Genomic DNA, 20,367 nt, shown 5'->3' on the forward strand with positions numbered 1-20,367 from the left:
GTCACTTTGTATCAGTCATAAACATTTAAAGTAACTTAAAAATTCTTTGGTGTCAGTATGTAAGAAGTTTATTTGCCAGTGTTGCTCCTTCTTTTTAATTATTAAATCAGTGTGCAAAAAAGATTGTTACTAAACAGAAGAGCATAATGTAGCCTACAATTTTGTACCTAACTGTTAAAAACTATGTTTAACAACATCTTGCTGCTTTGCACCTTACTTTCTATCTTTAAGTTATATTGTTGATGGTAAATCTGTGTCTATGCATATTGTGGAGGGAAGGAAGAGCTAAAAGCATAAAACATTGGTTAAAATTTTGGAAGAAATCCTGTATTTGAATAAATCTAAGAATATTGCACACTGAACAGACTTTGCATTCTTAGTGTATTCATTTGGATTTAATAAACATGGTCTCTTCTGTTTCTTTTTCAGGCATAAGATTCTGGATATGCTGACTAAGAATCCACCTTTTACCAAGAACATGGAGTCCCCTTTATGTAACGAAGCTTTGGTAGATCAGCTTTGGAAACTGATGAATTCAGGTTGGTTTCTAGTTTGTTTGTTGTTTGGTTGGTTGTTTGGGGTTTTTTTTACTGTAAGGTTTTTTGAAATAAGTGTTAAAGACTTGCTTCAGAATATGCCAAGAGCTCTCTTAATTTCGATAGTTAGAAATTGAAAATTCAGTCTTAGAAGGTCAATATCACGTATGTACCCTTCAGAACTTTCTCAGTGACACAGGGTACCAAACCTCCTTGTTTTTCATTGTTTTGTCTAGTACTGTAGTGTACTGTGATGTACTTTGGCATAGAATGATTCTTTGACCCAGGTGTTCAAAGCAAACGTTTCCTCAAAAGATGGTGTCTGTGTTACCTTTTTCTTTATAGTTTGCTTTAGATTAGATAGTCTCTCTTTGTCCTCTTTTTCTAAACTCTGAGAGAATATGAGAGGATAACATTTGTATATATAATTTAAACAAGATTTTTAGAAGTGTATTATAAACCTAAGACTCAATTTGCCTTGTGTGATTAGGAAAGATCCTAATGAGAGAAGGGCTTGCATCTTTACCATTGACCTGTTTTTCATTACTGAAGCAGTTTTATCCAGTCCTGACAAACTGCCCTTTAACATCTGGCACATTAATACATAGATTGCATATAAATGTTTATATAGCTTTTTTAGGTCATTGAAGGCTGTCTGTTCTCTGTGTATCGTTATTTTTAGTGTTTAAAAGTTTACAGCTACACTCCAGGGGTTGGAGTGAGGAGACTACTAGTAGTTAAGTTTTGTAGGATTTGCCAAGTGTCAGACACAGAAAATAAACAATTTTGATGTTCCCATCAGAGAGTTTGTTTTTCCTTTTTCTTGAGAGAAGAGTGTGTGCAGTGTTACTTACAACCATTACCTCTTTTTGCAAGTAACAAATAGGGTATACATTTTTATTATGATTCATGGGGCTTTAAGTACTTAAATTTCTACACATCAAGATGACATAATGTTTCAATTTATTTTCTGTAAGGGATAACTGTAGCATTCCAGGGTGCCTTGAAAAAATGTTTGTTAATGTGAGACAAGTTAGTAGCCAGGTTTAAAGCTGCATGATTCTAGAATCATGAGTTGCTTTCATTTAACATAAGCACATGCAATAGGAGGCAGACTCTGATTGATATGTAATCTGTGTTAATCTGCATTAAATTGATAATGCTCACAAGTTCCAAAGATTGCAGAGAAATTCAGCAACCAATTGTATTTAAGCTTAGCTGTTCCACTGGAAAAGGAGAGAGATACTGAATGGGGATTCATCATATCATTTTAAGATGTACTAGTTTAAGAAGTTGAGTAAATTATTTAAATATTAGAATAGTTTTAAAATTAATATTTGTGAATGTTTCGTTCTCTGGACAGTATTTTAATGTTAGAAATGTCCAGATTAATATTGATGCAGCTTTCACTTGTAACTAGGTAAGTGTGTATACAGCTAAGCTTACTCGAAACACTGTTTAGCCCCACGAAACTTAATATTTACAGGGGTAGGTCTTGTAATTTTATTTTGTGCTAAGTCTTGCACAGCCACATGAACATGGCAGTTGGCACATCTGTGTCTTGTTTGCCAGATATAGTTCTACTCCTGCTGTGGAACAGTATGTTCAATAAACTTGCAATCAGTCAAGAGCTGGGCTGAGTTAACACCAGAATCACTGTATTTGCAGTGTTGCACCAGATGTCAGATGTCTTTCTGTTGTGATTGGTGCCAAACGTACTTTGACCATTTGTGTATGAAGATACAAAAGCAGTACATAGTTTTCAGTGAAAAATGAAATCAATGAAGCATTGATTTGTGCAGTAAAGATACGTATCTCCAGTATGAATACAAATTAAAGTATTGAGTATCCAGTGAAGTACGTGACATAGTAGTGACATCAAAAAGCATGTTTATGCATTGCTGGTTTGTGTTCTATATCAGTGTGGTTTCCAGAGGGTACAGATCTCAGTCATGCTTAAGGTTCCTACAACATTTCATGGAATACATAGGCAAGTGTGACCAAATCCATTGATACGGGAAGCCAGTTTGGTAACAAAATGTTCTATTTCATTGTCCAATAGTAAAAATTAAAGTGAAACTTTAAAAATAAAAGCATATGGGTGTGATTATTTTCCTTTCATTTTTTATTATATTATTATAGCACTTAGTCTTGTTCTACTAAATATGTCCAGCTTACAACCCAAAAAACTTAAAGCCTTCCTTTTAAACAGAGTGTGGCAGGTGAGTTTGAGTCAATGAAAGTCAGGAATAATGAGGGAAGTGTATCTTAAGCACAGAAAATGTCATACTCTGGTGGATCCAGATCACTTAAACTGTCTGATTTGTGGGGGAGGAGAAGATTGTATCTCTGTATTAACAATAATCTCTTTTGGATTTTAGGAACTTCACATGATTGGAGATTACGATGTGGTGCTGTGGACCTCTATTTCACACTTTTTGGCCTCAGCAGGCCTTCTTGTTTACCATTACCAGAGCTTGGACTTGTTCTTAATCTGAAAGAAAAGAAGGCTGTACTTAATCCAACGATTATCCCTGAATCAGTTGCAAATAATCAGGAACCTGTGAATAGTACTAACAATCATGGACAGTCAGTAGGATTTCAGAACACCGTAAGCACAAACCATCTGCATACATCCCGTTCAGCTGGCTCTGAGTCCTTGCGTTGGTTGCTGATTTATTTTGCATTGTGTTCAAGTTTCTCATGCTTTACCTAAGCTACCTTTATAGCTTGTTACTCTTTATTCCTTCCCCTTGAAAAGCTGGCATATACCATAACTTTTTTGACTTTTTTAACTGTTTTGCATAGCGTATGCAAGCTTTTTACTTGTTTTTTCTAGTCTCATCATTTGAGTTCTTTATAAAACTTTACTTTTTCTATATTGCTTGTGAGACATGAAATGATTCACAGAAATGTTTGATGCTGTGATGAAAACTTTTTTTATTAGACCAAGAATATTGCTTATAGGCAAGTTTTGCAATTTTACAAAACAAAACCTTTTATCAGTAAATTTATTACATCTTAAAATACATAGATATATCTCTTTTTAACAACTTCAAGATGTGAAAGTTGGAATTTTAACACATCTTCATTGAATGCTTGAATCTGACTACTTATAGCACTGTGCTCTGAAGGATTTGTAACAACTTCTGAAAAATTGTATATATTAAGTTTGATATCTTTCTGGCCTAGGAGGCTTCAGTCCTAACACATAATCCATTGTGTAGTTAGAAAAAGGATCTTACAAGCTATTCAAGTCATACTTTTCTTAAAAATAACAGCCACTGCTGCAAGTCTAAGTAATTTTGTTGGACAAATCTAATTATGAGGGAAAAAACCTCAACAGGCATGGAAATAATGAGTAATTTTCTTAATGGTTTCAAAAACTACATTTGATTGAAACTGCTTAGGAGTAAATCCTGAAAGAGAATGTGAACATGTCATTAGCATGTTTGAAACTCTTTACACCCTTTTGAATGGGATGCTTTACCCTTACTTTATCAATCCCATAGTTAATTTCTAAATCATTTTTATTCAGAAGTATACTGAGAGTGCAAATTATCACAGTACTTTGCAGGCTGTTTCCAGTAGGGGGAGAGAATGATGGTGGAGTCAAATATCATTAAAGCTATCCTGCATATTTACAGAACATGTAATAAGTCCTGATTTGCTGTGCACAGACATCAGAATTAAATAGCAGGAGACATTTTGTTGGCAGATTTTTAGGCTGCAGTTCAGTGAATATCCAAACTTTTTTAGCAGCCGGACTATCTTAATCAAAAAATCTCATCTTAACTCTTCTTTTTCCTATACTGTCCTCTCCCTTGTGCTAGCACAGTTGTTTTTGCTGCATAGTGAGCTGGATCAGGGGAGGATCTGGTTGAAAAATACCTTTTTTATGAACAGATATTTCCTGCTGGATCAGTTTCCTGGTCCAGTTCATCATGTAGTTATACAAATGTTTGTGGCGGCCCAGGACAGAAATGTGTGAGGAAAGGGAAGAGGCTGCTTCTTTCAGCAGCAATATTGGCTTACGCTAGTCTGAAAATGCAGCATTAATGTAAGCCTCAATTCACACTTCATCCGTCATATCTTCTCCTATGTCTTATCGCCATTGTCCTACCCCTTACTTTAAGGTCACCGTTTTCACTGTAACTTGCCCAAAATTCAGGGAACTGATTTTCCTTTTAAAAAAACCAAACCAATAGTATAAAGTAAAGGCAGCCTCTCACATCAGCCAAAGTTTATCCAAAAGTGTTTCACAACAGCAGTGTGTTGAGTTTAATAGGAATGTAAAAAGGGAAATATGTATTTAAGGGGGGAAAAGAAGAGTTAACAGGCGATAGAATACATTGGATTAACTAGATTCTTTAAAGCAGACTGTATATTCTGAGAGCATAAACATGTTAAAATCAGTACTAATAGACTTCTGACACTGAATTTGCTGAGGATGGTAAAAATTACCCACTTCATAAAATTGAATTTGAATTCTTCAGCACAAGACTTTGCAGGGCTGGAGTGCCCTTTGTAGGACAGAGGAAGAGCAGTTCAGTGGAGCAACATACACTCTTGAGAGTCTGATACGGCTTTTACCCAGTTTTTAGTGGGCTTTTAATTATGTTTACTTCTGTGGGTACTTTATTTTCCCTTCTATATTTTGTGTATTGGACTTCTTGGAACACCTGTCTCCTGTTTTAATGACTATATGTGTAACTTTAAGTAGACTCTCCTGCTATTTTCATATTCCTTTGACCCTGTTTTTGTTGGTAATCTAAGCAGTAATTTACAAAACAGTTTAACTCTTTTTAATAAATATTGTTGTGAAATCAAAAAAACCCCCGAAGTTATAAGTGCTCACTACGATTTATATTCAACAAAGTAAGCATTAGCTTTTAAAGCTAACTAAAAGAAGATTTAGCTAAATCCCATGTGTAGATCAGAGGCTATCAGAGTTTTTCAACTGAGATTTGGGCTGAGGAGAGTCTGCGAGGCACAGATTTATAGAAAGGCTATTCAGAGGCAGCAAATGTTGTTGCACACCAACAGTACCATGATTGTGAGAAGGGACAGAAAAGATGCCAATGCTAGATATGCAGAGGGAACAGGGACAGAAGTAAAGAGAAACTATGTTTGTAGAAGAGGTTGGCACAAATCCATACAGGGTTTTAGAAAATACTTTTTGCCAGAACTACAGGGAAAACTTTGTTCAAATCACCCACTTTACTCAGAAGTGTTTTCAGCTATCAGGTCTCTTTTAGGCTGAAACATGGCTCTTGCTATCTACTAATTTTGGTCTTTTAATGCTGCTTCAGGAGGATGATCATCTTAATAAGGAAACAGCATCCAGCATTTCTGGTCATCAGCAGGGGGTGAAGAGGAAGGCTGATATGCCACTCGGGTCTCCATTGGAGCCAGGGCAAATACTAGAGAAGAATGAAGACAGTAAAGTCAAACTCAAAATCAGAGTAAGAAATGGAAATTCAACTTGCACAATATGTAGTGTATTCAGAATAACAGCAGTGACTTCTGCTGACTTCCCTTAAAGCTGTGCTCGAACAAAAGACATGTTGTGTATATGTGTACAGTAGTTGTTACACTTACTTTGGCAAAATCATTTCCCATCAGATTCTTTATTGGCTGGCAAGAACTGAAGTTGATGGTTAATGCTCTTGTTCACGCAGCTTCACAGTAAATTAGAAAGAAGAAAAAGACACTGACCCTTTTTAATTTTATTGAATTTTTATTCCTTTGCAGTGGTAGATATCGCTTCCTTTTCCTCTCACCCCCAGTTTACCTCAAAAATAAAATATTTTAAGTTCTATTTAGTGATATTCCTGTGAATTATTAGCATCTGCTATTTTTTTCCCTGATATCTTAGTTCTCAAACTCTCAAGAAGAGGAGGAAATTGATATGGACACAGTTCATGACAGTCAAGCCTTTATTTACCATCATTTGAATATGTTGGAGAGACCATCCACACCAGGTATGTGTAAATTTATTGGCAAAATGATAGTATGAATTTTTCAACTATTTCAGTTGTGGGGTTTTTTTTTTGCTACTGCTTATTCGCATACATACAGTGCTAACATTATGTACCCTTTACACACTTCCTTTATCTTCCAATATATTTATAAATAACTGTGTACATGTGTATTTTCATACATATCTAAGTAAGGTAAGTATGTATTGTGCTTATAAAAGTGAAAAGCTAAGGAATTAATAAAATAGCATAAAGCTGAAATAGGACCCTATAGGCAATTAGGTAAAACTTGTTTTGCCATAGATGTAATTTAAAAAATAATAATTGTGAAGATTAACTTTAAAAAAACCAGCAAGACTATTCAGGTTAAAAAAAAATCTCTAATCTTAATGATTTATAACTTAACATCAGTAGTTAAAAAAATATGCAAGCCTCAAAGATGCTTGGAAGGACTTTTCAAAAAAAATTGCATCTATGAGTAAAATGGTTTAATTTCAAGCACTTCTTCTACTACTTCTCTTAGTATCTTTTTCGTAAAATATTTGGCAAAATTACTTCTCAAAGAATAGTGTTTCTTAAAAACCTTAAGGCAGGCTGAACTTCATTGATGAACTTCCACCTTCTTTGCTTATCTGTCACTAGCAAAGAAATTCAATGGTTAGACTCATTTTCCCAAAATATTTTAATGACATTTCTTAAGTTTAGTTCCAGAATGTGCCAGTGGAGCTAAGCTGAGGTAGTGTGACTATGTAACAAGCATTTTGATATCTCTTCGATACACATCCAAAACAAGGTTTTAAGGTTGCAGTACCGCGGAGTGTAAAAGTGAAGTATTTGGCCTTAGAAGGAGGGTTCAAAGTAATTACCCTCTTGCTTGTTTTTCTGTTTTTATCCAGTGGTTGCCTAATGTAAAACAGAAGTAGATCTTAGCAGCAGGATCTGGAACATTGGTTCTGTCCTGAGTGCCCTAGGTCCTGAGCTATGCTGACAGGCGACCTCATCTGCTTTCCCCGTGACCTGGCAATTTAGTGGCCCTGTTTAAGAGAAGGGCTGGTGAATGTTCCTGCTCTAAGTATCCTGCTGAGGCTGGTGCCTTGGTGCTGGCCAGGGCTGTGGAAGCTGTAGGCTCATACTCCCTTAGGGCCTAGGACTTAAGTTTTTACTTCCTTGGCAGATGCTCTAGCCACTAAGGGGTTTTGTTTTTTTTTTTTTATAAAAGGTAAGTGCTGTCATTGCTCAGCTAACAAATTAAGTTCATATGGGGACATAAAACACAGGGAGGTCTAATTTCTGGATTCCAGATGGCCTTTGCTTAATGACTTGTGCCTGTACAGCCAGCTCCACCAGGATGGATTTGCTGTTAGATATGTAGAGTAGCAAAACTCCCAGCTTTTTGCCTAAAGCATAGGCATTTCAGCAGAGTAAAAGGGAAGGCTGCATATAGGTTGCTCTCATGAACTTAGGAGCCTAATTCCACACAACCTTTACTTTAAATCTCTCAGACCTGTTTTGAATTTTGTCCTCAGTGTTACGGTCAACCATTGCATTTTCTGTTACGGCAAAGAATGACACATCCAGGGCCCGAAGTGCAAAACTGATCCGCTGAGGATTAGTATTTATAACTCTTACATGATATTTTGCAACAAATTTTTTTACTAGGTTTACACACTCTATGGAATATAAAGTCATAAACAAAACTCTGCCAAATACTTCACAAATAGGGCTTACGGGACCCTCTGTACGCCAGCTCTGTGCTCCAGGACTGTTGCATATTAAGTTTGCACTAGAGTTCAGAAAGGGTAAGGTCTGGTCAGGAGCAGGGTAATGGCCAGTTGACTGCTGCTTTTGTAGACCTACAGCTGACAAAAGCTACTTCGAGTTTCACTTGTGTGCTGAATGACCTTCTCACCTCTGCCATTTAGGCATTCAGCACACTAGAATACATTTTCTTTTCCTAGGATGAGACAAATGCTGTTCTTTGCCACAGAATTCATTTTAAATAATAAGCCATTGAAAAGCATTATTTTGAAACACTTCAGATTAATTTCGTTTTCTTTGGTTTGTACAGTTCCACTTCAGATACTCTTTGCATCTAAAATTTCACCTGTTTCTTATTCATAGCATTTTTCTTAAAAGCAGAGATGTATGAATTTCAGACTGAGTAAATAAAGACAGTTCAATCTTTAGGAAATGGCATACTTCTGAGAAGAAATGCCAAACAGATGGGGAAAAATAAAAACATACGTAAATAAAATTGTTCACACATAGGAGTGTTCTGTTTTACAAAAGAATCGCAGACAGTATTTCCTGAGGGCCTTTGAGTTTTTGCAGCAGTGACGGAGGATGGGTGCACTTCAGTGAGTGGTTATTGTGAAATAGCTTGATAGCAGGTTCTGAAATGGTCTCAGTATCTTGTTAGTAAATTTGTAAGATTTTGTATTTGCCTCAGTTCTGTGACTCTTACTTGGAAGGCAGCGAGCTCTTAATCCATACTCAGTTTTCCTCTCACAGCTGTGGGTCCCCACATGTCACATGAAGTGTTAGGTCATCAGCCAAACACAGCCTGTGAACAGCAGCTGCCAGGAGGAAGTTCATGTTGGGTCTAAATCCTGCCGTATCTGTGTGTTCTTTTTTTTTACGCTCCCCACACCACCCCGAATGATAATTTGTATTTGTTCAAGTTGATGTAACCCCCATAAAGCCAGGAAAATACTATTTTCCTTTAAGAGCTTTTTTCCTATGTGTTTCTGCTCATGGATATGAAAGGTTAGGGTTGAGACACTCTGCAAGGGCAATAAAAGAAGTCTTGTACTACAACTCTTGCAGGATTACAGGTTTCAGTACTATATAATTACAGCACCTTTAGTAGTTGTTCATAGAGAAAAAGTTTCAATCCTATTAAAGCATCCTGTCTGCGATGATAGAACTGTGGACTCTGGGCAGGGATTCTGAGCATTTTTCAAGAAGTTATTAAAACAAACGGAACATCAGTTATGAACTGTCTGAAGAACGCTGTTGTGTTGATTATTCATCTGCCCTAAGGACTACAAACATGGTAGCCTCCTTTGACCCTCTAAAGCTGTGCAAGGTCATGTTTCTAATGCGAGAACAGATTTTTATTTGCTACTAAATCATCAAGAATAGTAGTAATGCTCCCTACTCTTATCTTAAGATCAAAAGAATTTCAAGATCAGATTTTCTATAAGTAGTGGATTTAAACTCTCATTTCAGACTGTAAGGTGACTTGCCATGCGTTGCTGACTTCAGTGAAATCAGATTAAGATACCCTTCTCCATTTACTTTAGTATTTCACTCATCTGAAAGTACAATACTTCAAAATTAACCTTGGAAAAGTTCTGCTCTATGGATATCGATTGGCGTGTTCTTTTCTGCTTCCAAAGTAAATGCCTGGCTGTAGCCTGCGTGATCTACCAGTAAAGTTACATATCATTATGGCTCAACAAGACATCACTGATAAACATTTAATTAGAATTTTCCCAACTATTTTGGTAGTTTGATGGTTGATACAAGGCAGCATCAAATTCTTTCTTGTCTTTAATTCTACAAAATAAAAAATAAATAAATACAGCGATGTTCTCTTTGTGCACTGGCAGTTCTTTTTCTGATCACATTCAGGAGCAGCGGGCTTTGAGGACATGTCCTGAGCATTTGAACTCAGATCAGAAAAATCCTTTGGCCATTCTATTAATCCATTTGCTCTTTTCCAGGATAATCAAACTGGAAATTTCTGCTGCTGACCTTGTAGGTCACGCTGTTTACCATGTAGATGTACATGAAACTTTGAAGGTCTAGGCCAGACTCACACATGCTGATTTGATTGTGGTCTTGTTTCTCACAGTTACTGTCTGCAGTTTCAGGGAATAATGATTTAGCTGGATTGAATTGTTTCTGGAGCGATTTGAAACTGGGTACAGCACATACTGCCGTAAAGTGTAAAGGGAAACTACTGTAGTCATTGTGTTTAAACAGTACGTTTACAACAGTAGATTTGAGCCTGTGGTGCAAATCACCACATTTCAAGTGTGGATACAGTAGTTAATAGGAATTCAGTCTGAACTATATAAAAAGCCCAGTCCTCTGCAGCTCATCGGAGTTACCAGAGTTACCTATAAGAGCCCCAATACCTCAAAAGTTTAGCCATTAGGTAGTGGCTCCCTGCCAGGAAGGGTTGCCGAAACATCAGCACGCAGACAAATATTTAAATGAACACCTCTTGGAGAAGAGGGCACCACTGACAATGATGAATTTTTGCTTTACTTCTAAAGGAGGGAAAAGCCGTTACAACTGTTCTGTTAGACTACCCTTTAATAACATAGAATGTTAATATAGTATCTGTTTGATAGTATCCGTTACACGTATGTTGACTTTATTACCTAAAAAATAACTGCTTCCAAACTGGTAACTCACAGGCCTTGAGGTTCTGTAGATAATTTGGCCTCACTGAAATAGTATGTGGTTAATTATACGCTTCACAAGCAAGGGTGTCTTCAAGTGCTTTATCCTAAAGTACATGAAAGCAGCTTAAATAGAAACATAAGCCCTGAAGAAAAAGTGACAACATAAATGAGAATTGCATCAGTGTGTGGCTGCAGTGTGTGAACGACATGATTTAAGAAAAATAACATAATATTGCAGCTGTGACTGTCTCTGAGAAAAGAACTGATCATTCTCAAACCTAGAAGATGGATAAGACTAGCAACTAAATTTTCAAGTGAACTACCTGAAACTGTTAGAGGCACAAAGTACTCTGAGTTGACTTACTGATTGAAATGTTCTTTTTCTCTAGAGTAGGGAATATTCTAGAATTTTCTACAATATTAAAGTAAATGTAAAAATAACACCACAGTTAAGCTATTATTTTAATGTAAAGACAAAGCAATATAGTTGATGAATGAAAGTCAAATGAGGAAATTAATAAAACAGTTACCAGTTAAAAGTATATTTTAGTTAAATCACCAGCTGATCTTTACAATACTTTAGCAGAGGCTATCCTTTGGTGTAGGTATAAGGAATTATCTGTCTGGATATAAATCCCACTAAAAAATATGAAGTCAAATGAATCTGTAAACTGGAAATAGTTAAAATTTTTTATGTTGGAGCCAAATTAACTGATTTGTTTAGCACATCCTCAGAAAACTTTTGGGTGGTTTGTTTTTTTGTTTTTTGTTTTTGTTTTTTTTTATTTAGATCTTTACTTCTCACTCTCAAACTTCACATTTTTTCATACGATTCTTAACACTCTATTAGACAGAAAATTGATAACTCTTTTTTTCAGGAATATATAATTTGAAAGTTCTGCTGCTTAACAGAAATGGCAAGGCACTTGCATTCTGGAAGCTTGGAATCGTTTACGCTTGGTGACTTTTTTGTGTGTACTTTGGTGGTTCAACAGATGCATAAACACAGCATTAAATTAAGAAATAGTGTATCTTGGATGTTTCCAGGATAATACTAAAAGAGAAAAGCAGAAATAAGGAAAAACAAGGTAATTGTCAAAACAGTTTTCAAGATCTTTTCAGCTTTTTTAGTGTTCCTCTTTAGAGAAAATGCTAGCTAGAGCTGCAGTTCAACTGCTAGGCAAAGAGAGGGCATTATTTTTCTCATTAGCAAGCTTTCTTTGGGTTCTGGGAGAAAAGTATTAAGTGCTCAGATGCTTGTGTTGGTGTTCCCTTCTTCCGAGAGGTGGTTGGTGTCAGGTTCTGGAGCACCCACCTGTCCTCAGCTGAAACACTGGACCTATGGGCCTTACTCTTTGCTGTGATTTGTGAAGATGGTTTCTTCCTCTCTGACATTTAATAAATCAGGGTGCAAAAGGGGTCACTTTTAACAAGTGTCAATTTGGAAAAGTCCTACATAAGCCAGCTATTTTAAATAGATTATACATGCAAAGAAACAGAAACTCTAAGTCTGTGGTGTCCCACCCTCTTCACACAAAATCAGAAATACAGGAGAGACCATATGGAAGATCTTATGAAAGCTTGTTGGCCTGTTAAAGTCTCAGGTTACACGTTTCCAAATTGTAAAGGTTCAATACAAAATAAGAGTAAAATAGGTAAAACACTGTACCCAGCAACATTGTTGAGTGTTCATGCACCAATGATTCTTAAAACCAAAAAAACTTACCCTAGACAATTGATGAACAGGATGTTATAATTATCTGACAGCGATTTTTATTATGACAGAAAACGTTACTTTAAAGCTTATCAAGATCTAAACCCCTGTCATTCTAAAACTAAACTACAAGATCTGTGTTTTCATATTTTATTCTCTCTCATGATATCTGCAGCATTTGTGTCAGTCCCTGTGACAAGGTGTGCGCACAGTTTTTGATCTTTCTCCCATGGGATAGTAATCCTGTCTAATTTTAAACACCTACCCAGCTAGCTGGAACACTGCGAAGCCAATAATTACATTGGAATCTCCACATCCCAAACAAAAGGAGGTCCAAGTGGATAGACACATGTATGTGTGTTTTCTTCCAAGGAATGCTACTAACCACTTCAGAAGCGAGCTCCTGAGCTCGCCCTCCACTTACTGTGTGTTTCTGTGATTTCAGAAACCCGGGTTCCAGTCTTGCTCTCTCTGCCAGGAGGAAGTGGGTTCCCTGCAGGAACAGGGAGTGCTCCGTGCCTCCTTGCAGCAGTCCTGCTACCCTTGTTGATATGAGGATGATATTAATGCCCTGTAAAGTAATTCCTATATAGCCTTGCTTTCCTAGTTTGGCAAGGTCCTGGCAGGGCTTTAAGTAGATATTAATTAAAAAGAATTCAATGAAGAAAAAGTGTTGTTCAAGTTTAATGGTGAATTTTACAGTTACAAATGTGTAAAATTTTCTTATAGAGCTTTTACAGGTCTGTCTATTTTACAGACAACTGAGTTCAGTAGTCTGCATACCTCCTTTCTGAGCTGTCGTCCAGGATCAGTATATTTGATTCCTGATTTCAAAGCACTCTTTAACAGCATGAGGAAATTTTCTGGATAGTTGTTATTTTTGCATTTAAAAAACCAAGAGACTATAGCTGTTATTGACCTCTATGAAGAAAATGCATGTGCACTCTTACTACTGGCTCAGTAAAACTAGATTTTTGTAATGAAATTCTTTCATCTCTTATTGACATTTGTGCCAGATTACCAATGTTGACTGTCTCCTTAAGCATCAGTAGCCTTTGAGTTGCGGTTGGATCCCATTTTTCCCTTTCCTGAAGATCTTCCTGCCTTTTTCAGTTTCTAGGTGCTCATCACCACCCCTTCAGTCCTGTTGGTTTAAGCTACTGTTGTATTTGCTCCTGAGCTTGCTCCAGTCAATGGTGTTTAACTGCTTTAAATAGTAGATTTTTTTAATAACCTACCTGAAATAAGTGAAGAAGTGATAACGCAGACTGTTGCCTTAGCAGAGCTGGTAGTTCAGTAAAGAGCAGGAAATTTGCACAAGTGGCAGGTAGTGCAACAGAGTCAAGAAAGTCTGTTTGATTGCATCCTTGGTCTTAACTGGCACTTGGCACTACTGCTACATCATCCCTGCAGACTTAAGCCCATGTCCTTATACCAATTATACTGGGTTAAAATTCTTAAAGCTCGGAGGCATAGCTTTGGTTTGAGGTTGTTACAAATGTAGTGTCTAGACTTGCAGGTTCAGTTTCCATATAAAAATAACTTCACAATTGGGATCTATTGGAGCTGTGAAGTTTTAAGGGTTTGTGTGATGTGTGGGGTTTTTTTGTTTTCTTTCAAGTTGACCTTAGTTTGCCCTGTATATTTTAATGTACCATGTGCCTGTAGCTTGAGAACATGTGAGAATGTGTTCCATACCTTGGATAATCTTTTGTACATCTTTTGTGGATGAACACTGATTGGTCGTCTTCAGGCTTTTTGCCACGACCTGTGTTACTAGATGCTGTGTTTGTGTCACTGCCACAGTTTACCTTTGACTGGTGTAGCCTAGTTTAATGGTGTCAAATACTGTGTGCTTTAGTTTTCTGAGGTACAGCCTCCTTTTCTAATGGCCCAAGTCAGATATGCTCCTTTTTCCACCGTTCTGTCTTCTGTTTCATGGCTGGTTTTGCATCCTTGCAGCTGCTAAAGAAAATTTTCTTACTTGTCTAAAAGCTATACGCTCTAGGGGAATGAACTCAGGTTATGGGGATAGATTTAAGTACAGGTGGGAGTTCCTTAAGAAAAATATAGTTAGAAATTGTTAAATTGCGAAGCGATCCTGTATCTTTTTGCATCAAATACAGTATACTTGCATCCTGTCTGCATTGTTGAGAACTGCTCCAGGTAACAATGTAAAAAAGTTGTAGTAACTGTGCATGGAAGTCAGAAAGTGGAAGTTTGAATTTGTGTGCTTATCTTCTATTTGCCGTAATATACATAAAGTCATTGTGAGTTCTAACAATAAATCTTTGTATTGATAACATGAACTTACTACTGCATAGTTCTGATGAAATAAAAATTAAAGTTTTTTAAATACTTCCATACTAGAGATTTTAAGTCCGTAGGAAACTATTGTAGTCTAGTCTAGCCTCCTTTGTAACATCAGCAAAATTTTATATTGCACCATATTCACATCTTGTGGTCAAGCCCAAACATATTTCTAGAAGACATCGCTTTTGCTGTTTAAGACTTTAAGCAATAGAGATTCCACCATGTCCCATAGTAAGTCATTGATTATCCTCACTGTAAAAATGTTTTGTATTTCTATTTTGACTTCTAAACACTGCTTACAGATGTAGATTTTGTTATTTCCAGCCATATTTAAAAACAAACAAAAGCCAGAACAGCTGTACTGTCTAGAAACTTTCCTATATATGTGCTTGATTGAATCAGTTCTTAATCTTTTGGATACGGGTAGGAAGATTGCATGGAAATCTTTCTCAATGCCTGTTTGTCATACTACAGGGAGCTGGCTTTTCAGATTTCCAGGAATCATTACCATAGACAAATCATTCTTGCCTTTAAAGATACAAAACCAACCAACCAGCCAAAAAGATGTACTGGAAAAAACCACCATTTTCAAATATACAGAAAAAAATAATTACAAAGTATATAACGTAATTCCTTGTGATTTAACAGGGATATTTTCGCAAAAACTGGAGCAAAAAAAAAACCCACAAAACATGTAAAGCAACTGTGAAGAAAATCCATTCTAAGTAAAACTTAAAGGAGTAGTTGCCTTCAAAAATCCGATGGTGCTTTTCCACATTTGTCTAGTAGTTAAAGCACATTCTTGCAATGTGAGTGATTTGATTCAATATCTGCCTAGAGGAATTCGAGTCTTCCTACCTTCCAAGTGTTTCCGCTCGTTAACAACGTTATTCTTAGAGTATTGTCCTTTAATCCCTGCTATTGAAGCTATTGCATTTTTGCGTGAAATAATGAAATATTAAATGAGCCAAAGAGAGAATGAGGTGGTGGTTCAGGAGTTGAGAGGTCATGGGTCAGATTTTCTCTCCTCAGATTCAGAGACCAGGCTTACTCAATATGTAAGTAGTTCTAGTGTATTTGTGAAATATATACTAATAAAAATGGTGTAATTGTCTTTATTGGAATTAGTTTTTTGTTTAGGAACAAAACTTTGTATAAACTTTCAAATAGGCTTAATTGGTTGTAAGATACAATTTTTGGAAAAAGCAACTTAATTCTTTTTTTCAGTATCAAGAGGTTTGTATGTTCTTGCAGAGAGCTTTAGCTCCTGACTAAAAGGAGTTCACGTCCCAAAACTGCACTTTAATGTATGCCAGTCCTGCACTTTATACGATACTTTTCATACGCAGTTGTATTTTCATTATTCATTGCATAGTGGCCTTCTTACTCTGTTTAATAATGAATTTCTGGAAGCTAGTATAACTTGCAGTTTGTTAGCTCTTTATAATTCCTAATTGCCTGGGATACATGGATACTTTTGAGGGAGGAAGGAGTTCCTCTGTAAAAATTGCCAGTAGTATGGGAATGCTAGTGGCATGTTCAGAACCTTTTCTGAAAAAAACAGAAAGCTGACGGTACAAGTGTAGTAACAGATTCTGTGTTTGCATGTTTCAATGATAATGTAGATTTGATCTAATACCTCAGAATTTCTTAAGTTTGAAAACTATACAAGTTAAACATTTATGAATCTCATTATATCAATTTCTTCTAGGTAAGGAACAATCTTTGGGTGAGATGAACATGCACCCTGTCTCAGCAGCTCCACTCTCTGTGTTTAGTAAAGAACCCAACTCCTCAAAACATAGTGATCATCATCACCATCACCACCATGAGCACAAGAAAAAGAAGAAGAAACACAAGCATAAGCATAAACATAAACATAAACATGATAATAAAGAAAAGGAAAAGGATCCCTTTGCTTTCTCCAACAGTCCAGCCAGTGCACGATCAATCCGTTCCCCGTCACTTTCAGACTGATACTGATGGCTTCTCTGGAGTTCAACTTGCAATATTCTCTGAATACTTAGAAGGATGTATATAACTATAGCCTCTATCTTTTTTATGGAAATAAGAATATGTGAATTGCCTTAGCAATTCAGAAGCTCTGCCACCGTCCTCGTTTGAAGCCTTCTATTTGCATATGCGGTTGTTGAAATAATCTGATTCAAAAAATATGTTTTATGATTCTGAGTCATTTTGTATTTCACTGTTCTCCACACCTCCCACTCTTTTTTCCATTTTAAACAAAGAAAACAGCCCTTTATGTAAGGGCCCCATGTCCACTGGCAACCCCCTGCACATCATGCTGACCATGTGTACTGCCAGAATCAATTATGTTTTAATCCTTTGAAGAATGTTACGAGGCAGAGTATGTTTTAAACAGAAGTCAATTGCCAGAGCTTTGGTGAAGTGCTGTTTCCAGAGCAGTATTGTATAACCAAGTGTAGACCTCCTGAGAAGACAGGGATTTTCTGTAGTTTTCAACTGAGCTGTTTCTTGCTTTAACCATTGCAATGTAATGTTAGAATTTTAAGAACAGTATATGGAACATTTGCCTTTTTCAGATAGATACTAAAACTCTTAAAAAATTCCAAGCTGCTTTTAAGCTGCAGGTATTTATTATGGACATGACCCTTTGAAGAATATAATGACATGCTGCAATTATGTTTTTGGAATTTTAGCAAAATGCTTAATGCATGTTTTGTCCTGTAATCAGGCTTTTAAAAATCCAATAAAGTTTGCAAATTATTTTGACAGAGGCAGAATTTTTTCTTCAAGCTTGACATTGGAATATGCTTTTAAAAGATGGCTTTGCTAAAATTAAAAAAATATTTTTGAAAAGCTTAGAAATTAAAAGATTGAAAAATACATGTTTCCTCCTGCTGAAGGGTGGTTTTTTTGGAAGCATTCTGTACGACCAGCTCATGAATCCACAGGAGAAATGCAGTAGTAGATTAAGCTAGGTCTGGGACTTTAGATGATGGATACATTTCAATTTCTTCAGCTGTGTTTTATGCAGTGTACTATTTACACACAGCAAATGTTTTATTTAAAAACTTAAGGTTTTAGAAGTTTTGATAATAGAGATAAATAATCTCTGCCACTTTTTATTTTCTTTATTTGTATGTAGAGGCAGAGGGGTTATTTCCATGTACTGGTTGACTTCTGTTGCCCGAAGCTCACTTCACATTTGGCTTTCTAGAAGATGGTTGTATTTGGGTTAAATATTTTCTTAAAAAATTTTCCCAAATTCCTGTGAGAGACTGATTCTCCTTCTTAGGACAAAGAGAGAAAGTTCAACAGGGACCCAAGAAGATTCTTTTTAAGCCATATTCTGTTTCATGAAAGTTAATAAATACTTTTATATTATATACCTGCTGTTGAATCCTGTAGTTTTTCTAATACCAAATTATCTGTAGAATGGAAAGATGATAGACTCAGGTATTTTGTAATACACATATACTTATTTTATTATTCAAACACCATATCCCTTTAATACTGCATGGATAGTTGTGCTAATTGTTGTACTCAGAACACATGTTAAGAAATGTTTGGGCTGAATTCGGATGTGATGGACCTGGGAAGCATCGCAGCCTCTCTCCTTGTGGGATGTGGTTCCCATCTGCTACCACGCCAGCAGCTCTTTGCACTGGGTGAAGCCCACCTTGGTGTGATTCATTTCCTCTCTAACAACAACTGCAAGCTCTTACAGCTTAGATGAGCTAAAGGTGCAACAGGAACAGGAAAACACCTAAGTGTGGGTAGAATGAAGTACGGGGCATGTGTTGGGTAGACCAGCCGTGTGCACAGCTCAGCTTGCCACCTCTCTTGAGCCAGCAAGCTGTTACGTTAGCATCATGAACTGTGAATCACAGGGAGAGGTTGGAAAGCTATAATAATACCTTGATGGAAATATTTATAGGTGTTTTTTCCCTTGGCTAAGGAGTGAGGTAACTGTGCCAAAGGTGTTTGTGGGAGACCTGGGCTAATAAGCAATGAAAGCTGGCATTGTTTGGGAGAGCGAAGGCAGATGCATTTATGTTTTAAAAATGAGGTCATGGATAATTTAGGCTGGTGTAGTTTCTACTTTTGGAGACATGGATTTACACTCTTACGCTGAGGGGAAACGAATTGTTCAGTGATACGGGCACAGAACTGAGGGAGAGCTGTAACATGGTAATTCTAGCGTCGTATTTGGCTGTATGACTTTAAGTGTCTGTATGCTAAGGAAATATGGTAAAGACACCATTACTAGAAAATTGGAGGGAAAAAAATCTAAAAAATACTTTTCCGGTGCAATTTCTGAGGTTATGTCATGGCCCTGGTTCAGAATATCCATTAACGTGTTTGATGGAATACAAAGTAAGTTTGGGGTCTGCAGGGGTTACTTCATGGACGGGCAGTGCTCACAGACTGGTAGGTGTGCTCAGAAGCCAGAATAATTAGGCAGATTGCACAGGTGATCCAAAAGCAGCAAGCTAAAATTCAGTAGGAATGAATGTGAAATACTGAACTTGAGGGGAAAATGAAGTGCATGAAAGCAAGCCGCTCCCCCCATCTTGCAAGATACAGTGAGGAAAAAAGGAAAGCATCGGGTTGCACAGAGTTGAGCAATGTGATACGATTGCTAAAAGGAAAACTCACTTAAGGATTAGCAGGAATTTTTTATATACAATGTGAAAGGAGTTATTCTATCAAGTGCCAGTGATTTTGGGGAACACATTTGAAGAAATAGGTGGGCAAATTCCCCTAAATGGAAACAATAGATAACATCACATATAAAAAAAAAAAGTAAAGGGAACTGAGTATTCCCAGCCTACAATAAAAGAAGTCTGAGGTAGCAACTCTCCCTTCTAATACCTAAAATATTGCTATGACAATGTTTATCAGTTGTTCTTGATATTTCCTGTGGGAAGGAAAGGATTAGCTTTATTTGCAAGAAAAAATATTTTTTTTGAACGTTAAGATGGAAAATAGTCTAACAGGCACCTAATGATGACGTGAAAGCTTTTTTCTTGTAGGTTGTAAGCAGCAGATTGGCAAACATCTGCAGGGGATGTTTATGGGATGCTTTGCCCTGCCTCAGTGCGTGGACCTTGTTGCTGTAGTTCGTTTTCATGGATTCTTTGATCTTCCTTTTTTGTCGGTGAAATTACCGCGATGGCTCCCTGGATGTGATGGCCACTTGTGGGCGTCTTAGGAAACAGAGGTCCTTGCCTGCCGAAGATCTTACCGATTGCAGTTTAACTTGGGTTTTTCTTGTACTGAAAAATCGATGACTGTTTCAAAATTATAACCTGACATCAATTCAAGTTAAAACTCTGTATTTGCATGGTGGACTAAGCTCTTTATCCTTGCCACCTTCAAACCTCGTAGGCTGGCTGTAACCTATGCAGTTGATTTTG

The 20,367-nt window shown here is 36.8% G+C and overlaps 1 protein-coding gene across 1 annotated transcript in view; it reads left to right on the forward strand.

Annotated features, from left to right (window-relative positions):
• TAF2 (TATA-box binding protein associated factor 2) overlaps nucleotides 1-17,716 on the forward strand; it is a 62,737-nt gene extending 45,021 nt beyond the window's left edge. The window contains exons 22-25 of the mRNA XM_059836194.1: nucleotides 430-539; nucleotides 2,918-3,147; nucleotides 6,415-6,520; nucleotides 16,674-17,716. Of these exons, the coding sequence (XP_059692177.1) occupies nucleotides 430-539; nucleotides 2,918-3,147; nucleotides 6,415-6,520; nucleotides 16,674-16,939 (712 nt within the window). The 3' untranslated portion in view covers nucleotides 16,940-17,716. The remainder of the gene's footprint in view (nucleotides 1-429; nucleotides 540-2,917; nucleotides 3,148-6,414; nucleotides 6,521-16,673) is intronic.
• Nucleotides 17,717-20,367: the final 2,651 nt, after the last annotated feature.

Source organism: Gavia stellata, chromosome 3 (genome assembly GCF_030936135.1).
Source record: "Gavia stellata isolate bGavSte3 chromosome 3, bGavSte3.hap2, whole genome shotgun sequence".
Taxonomy (NCBI): Eukaryota; Metazoa; Chordata; class Aves; order Gaviiformes; family Gaviidae; genus Gavia; species Gavia stellata.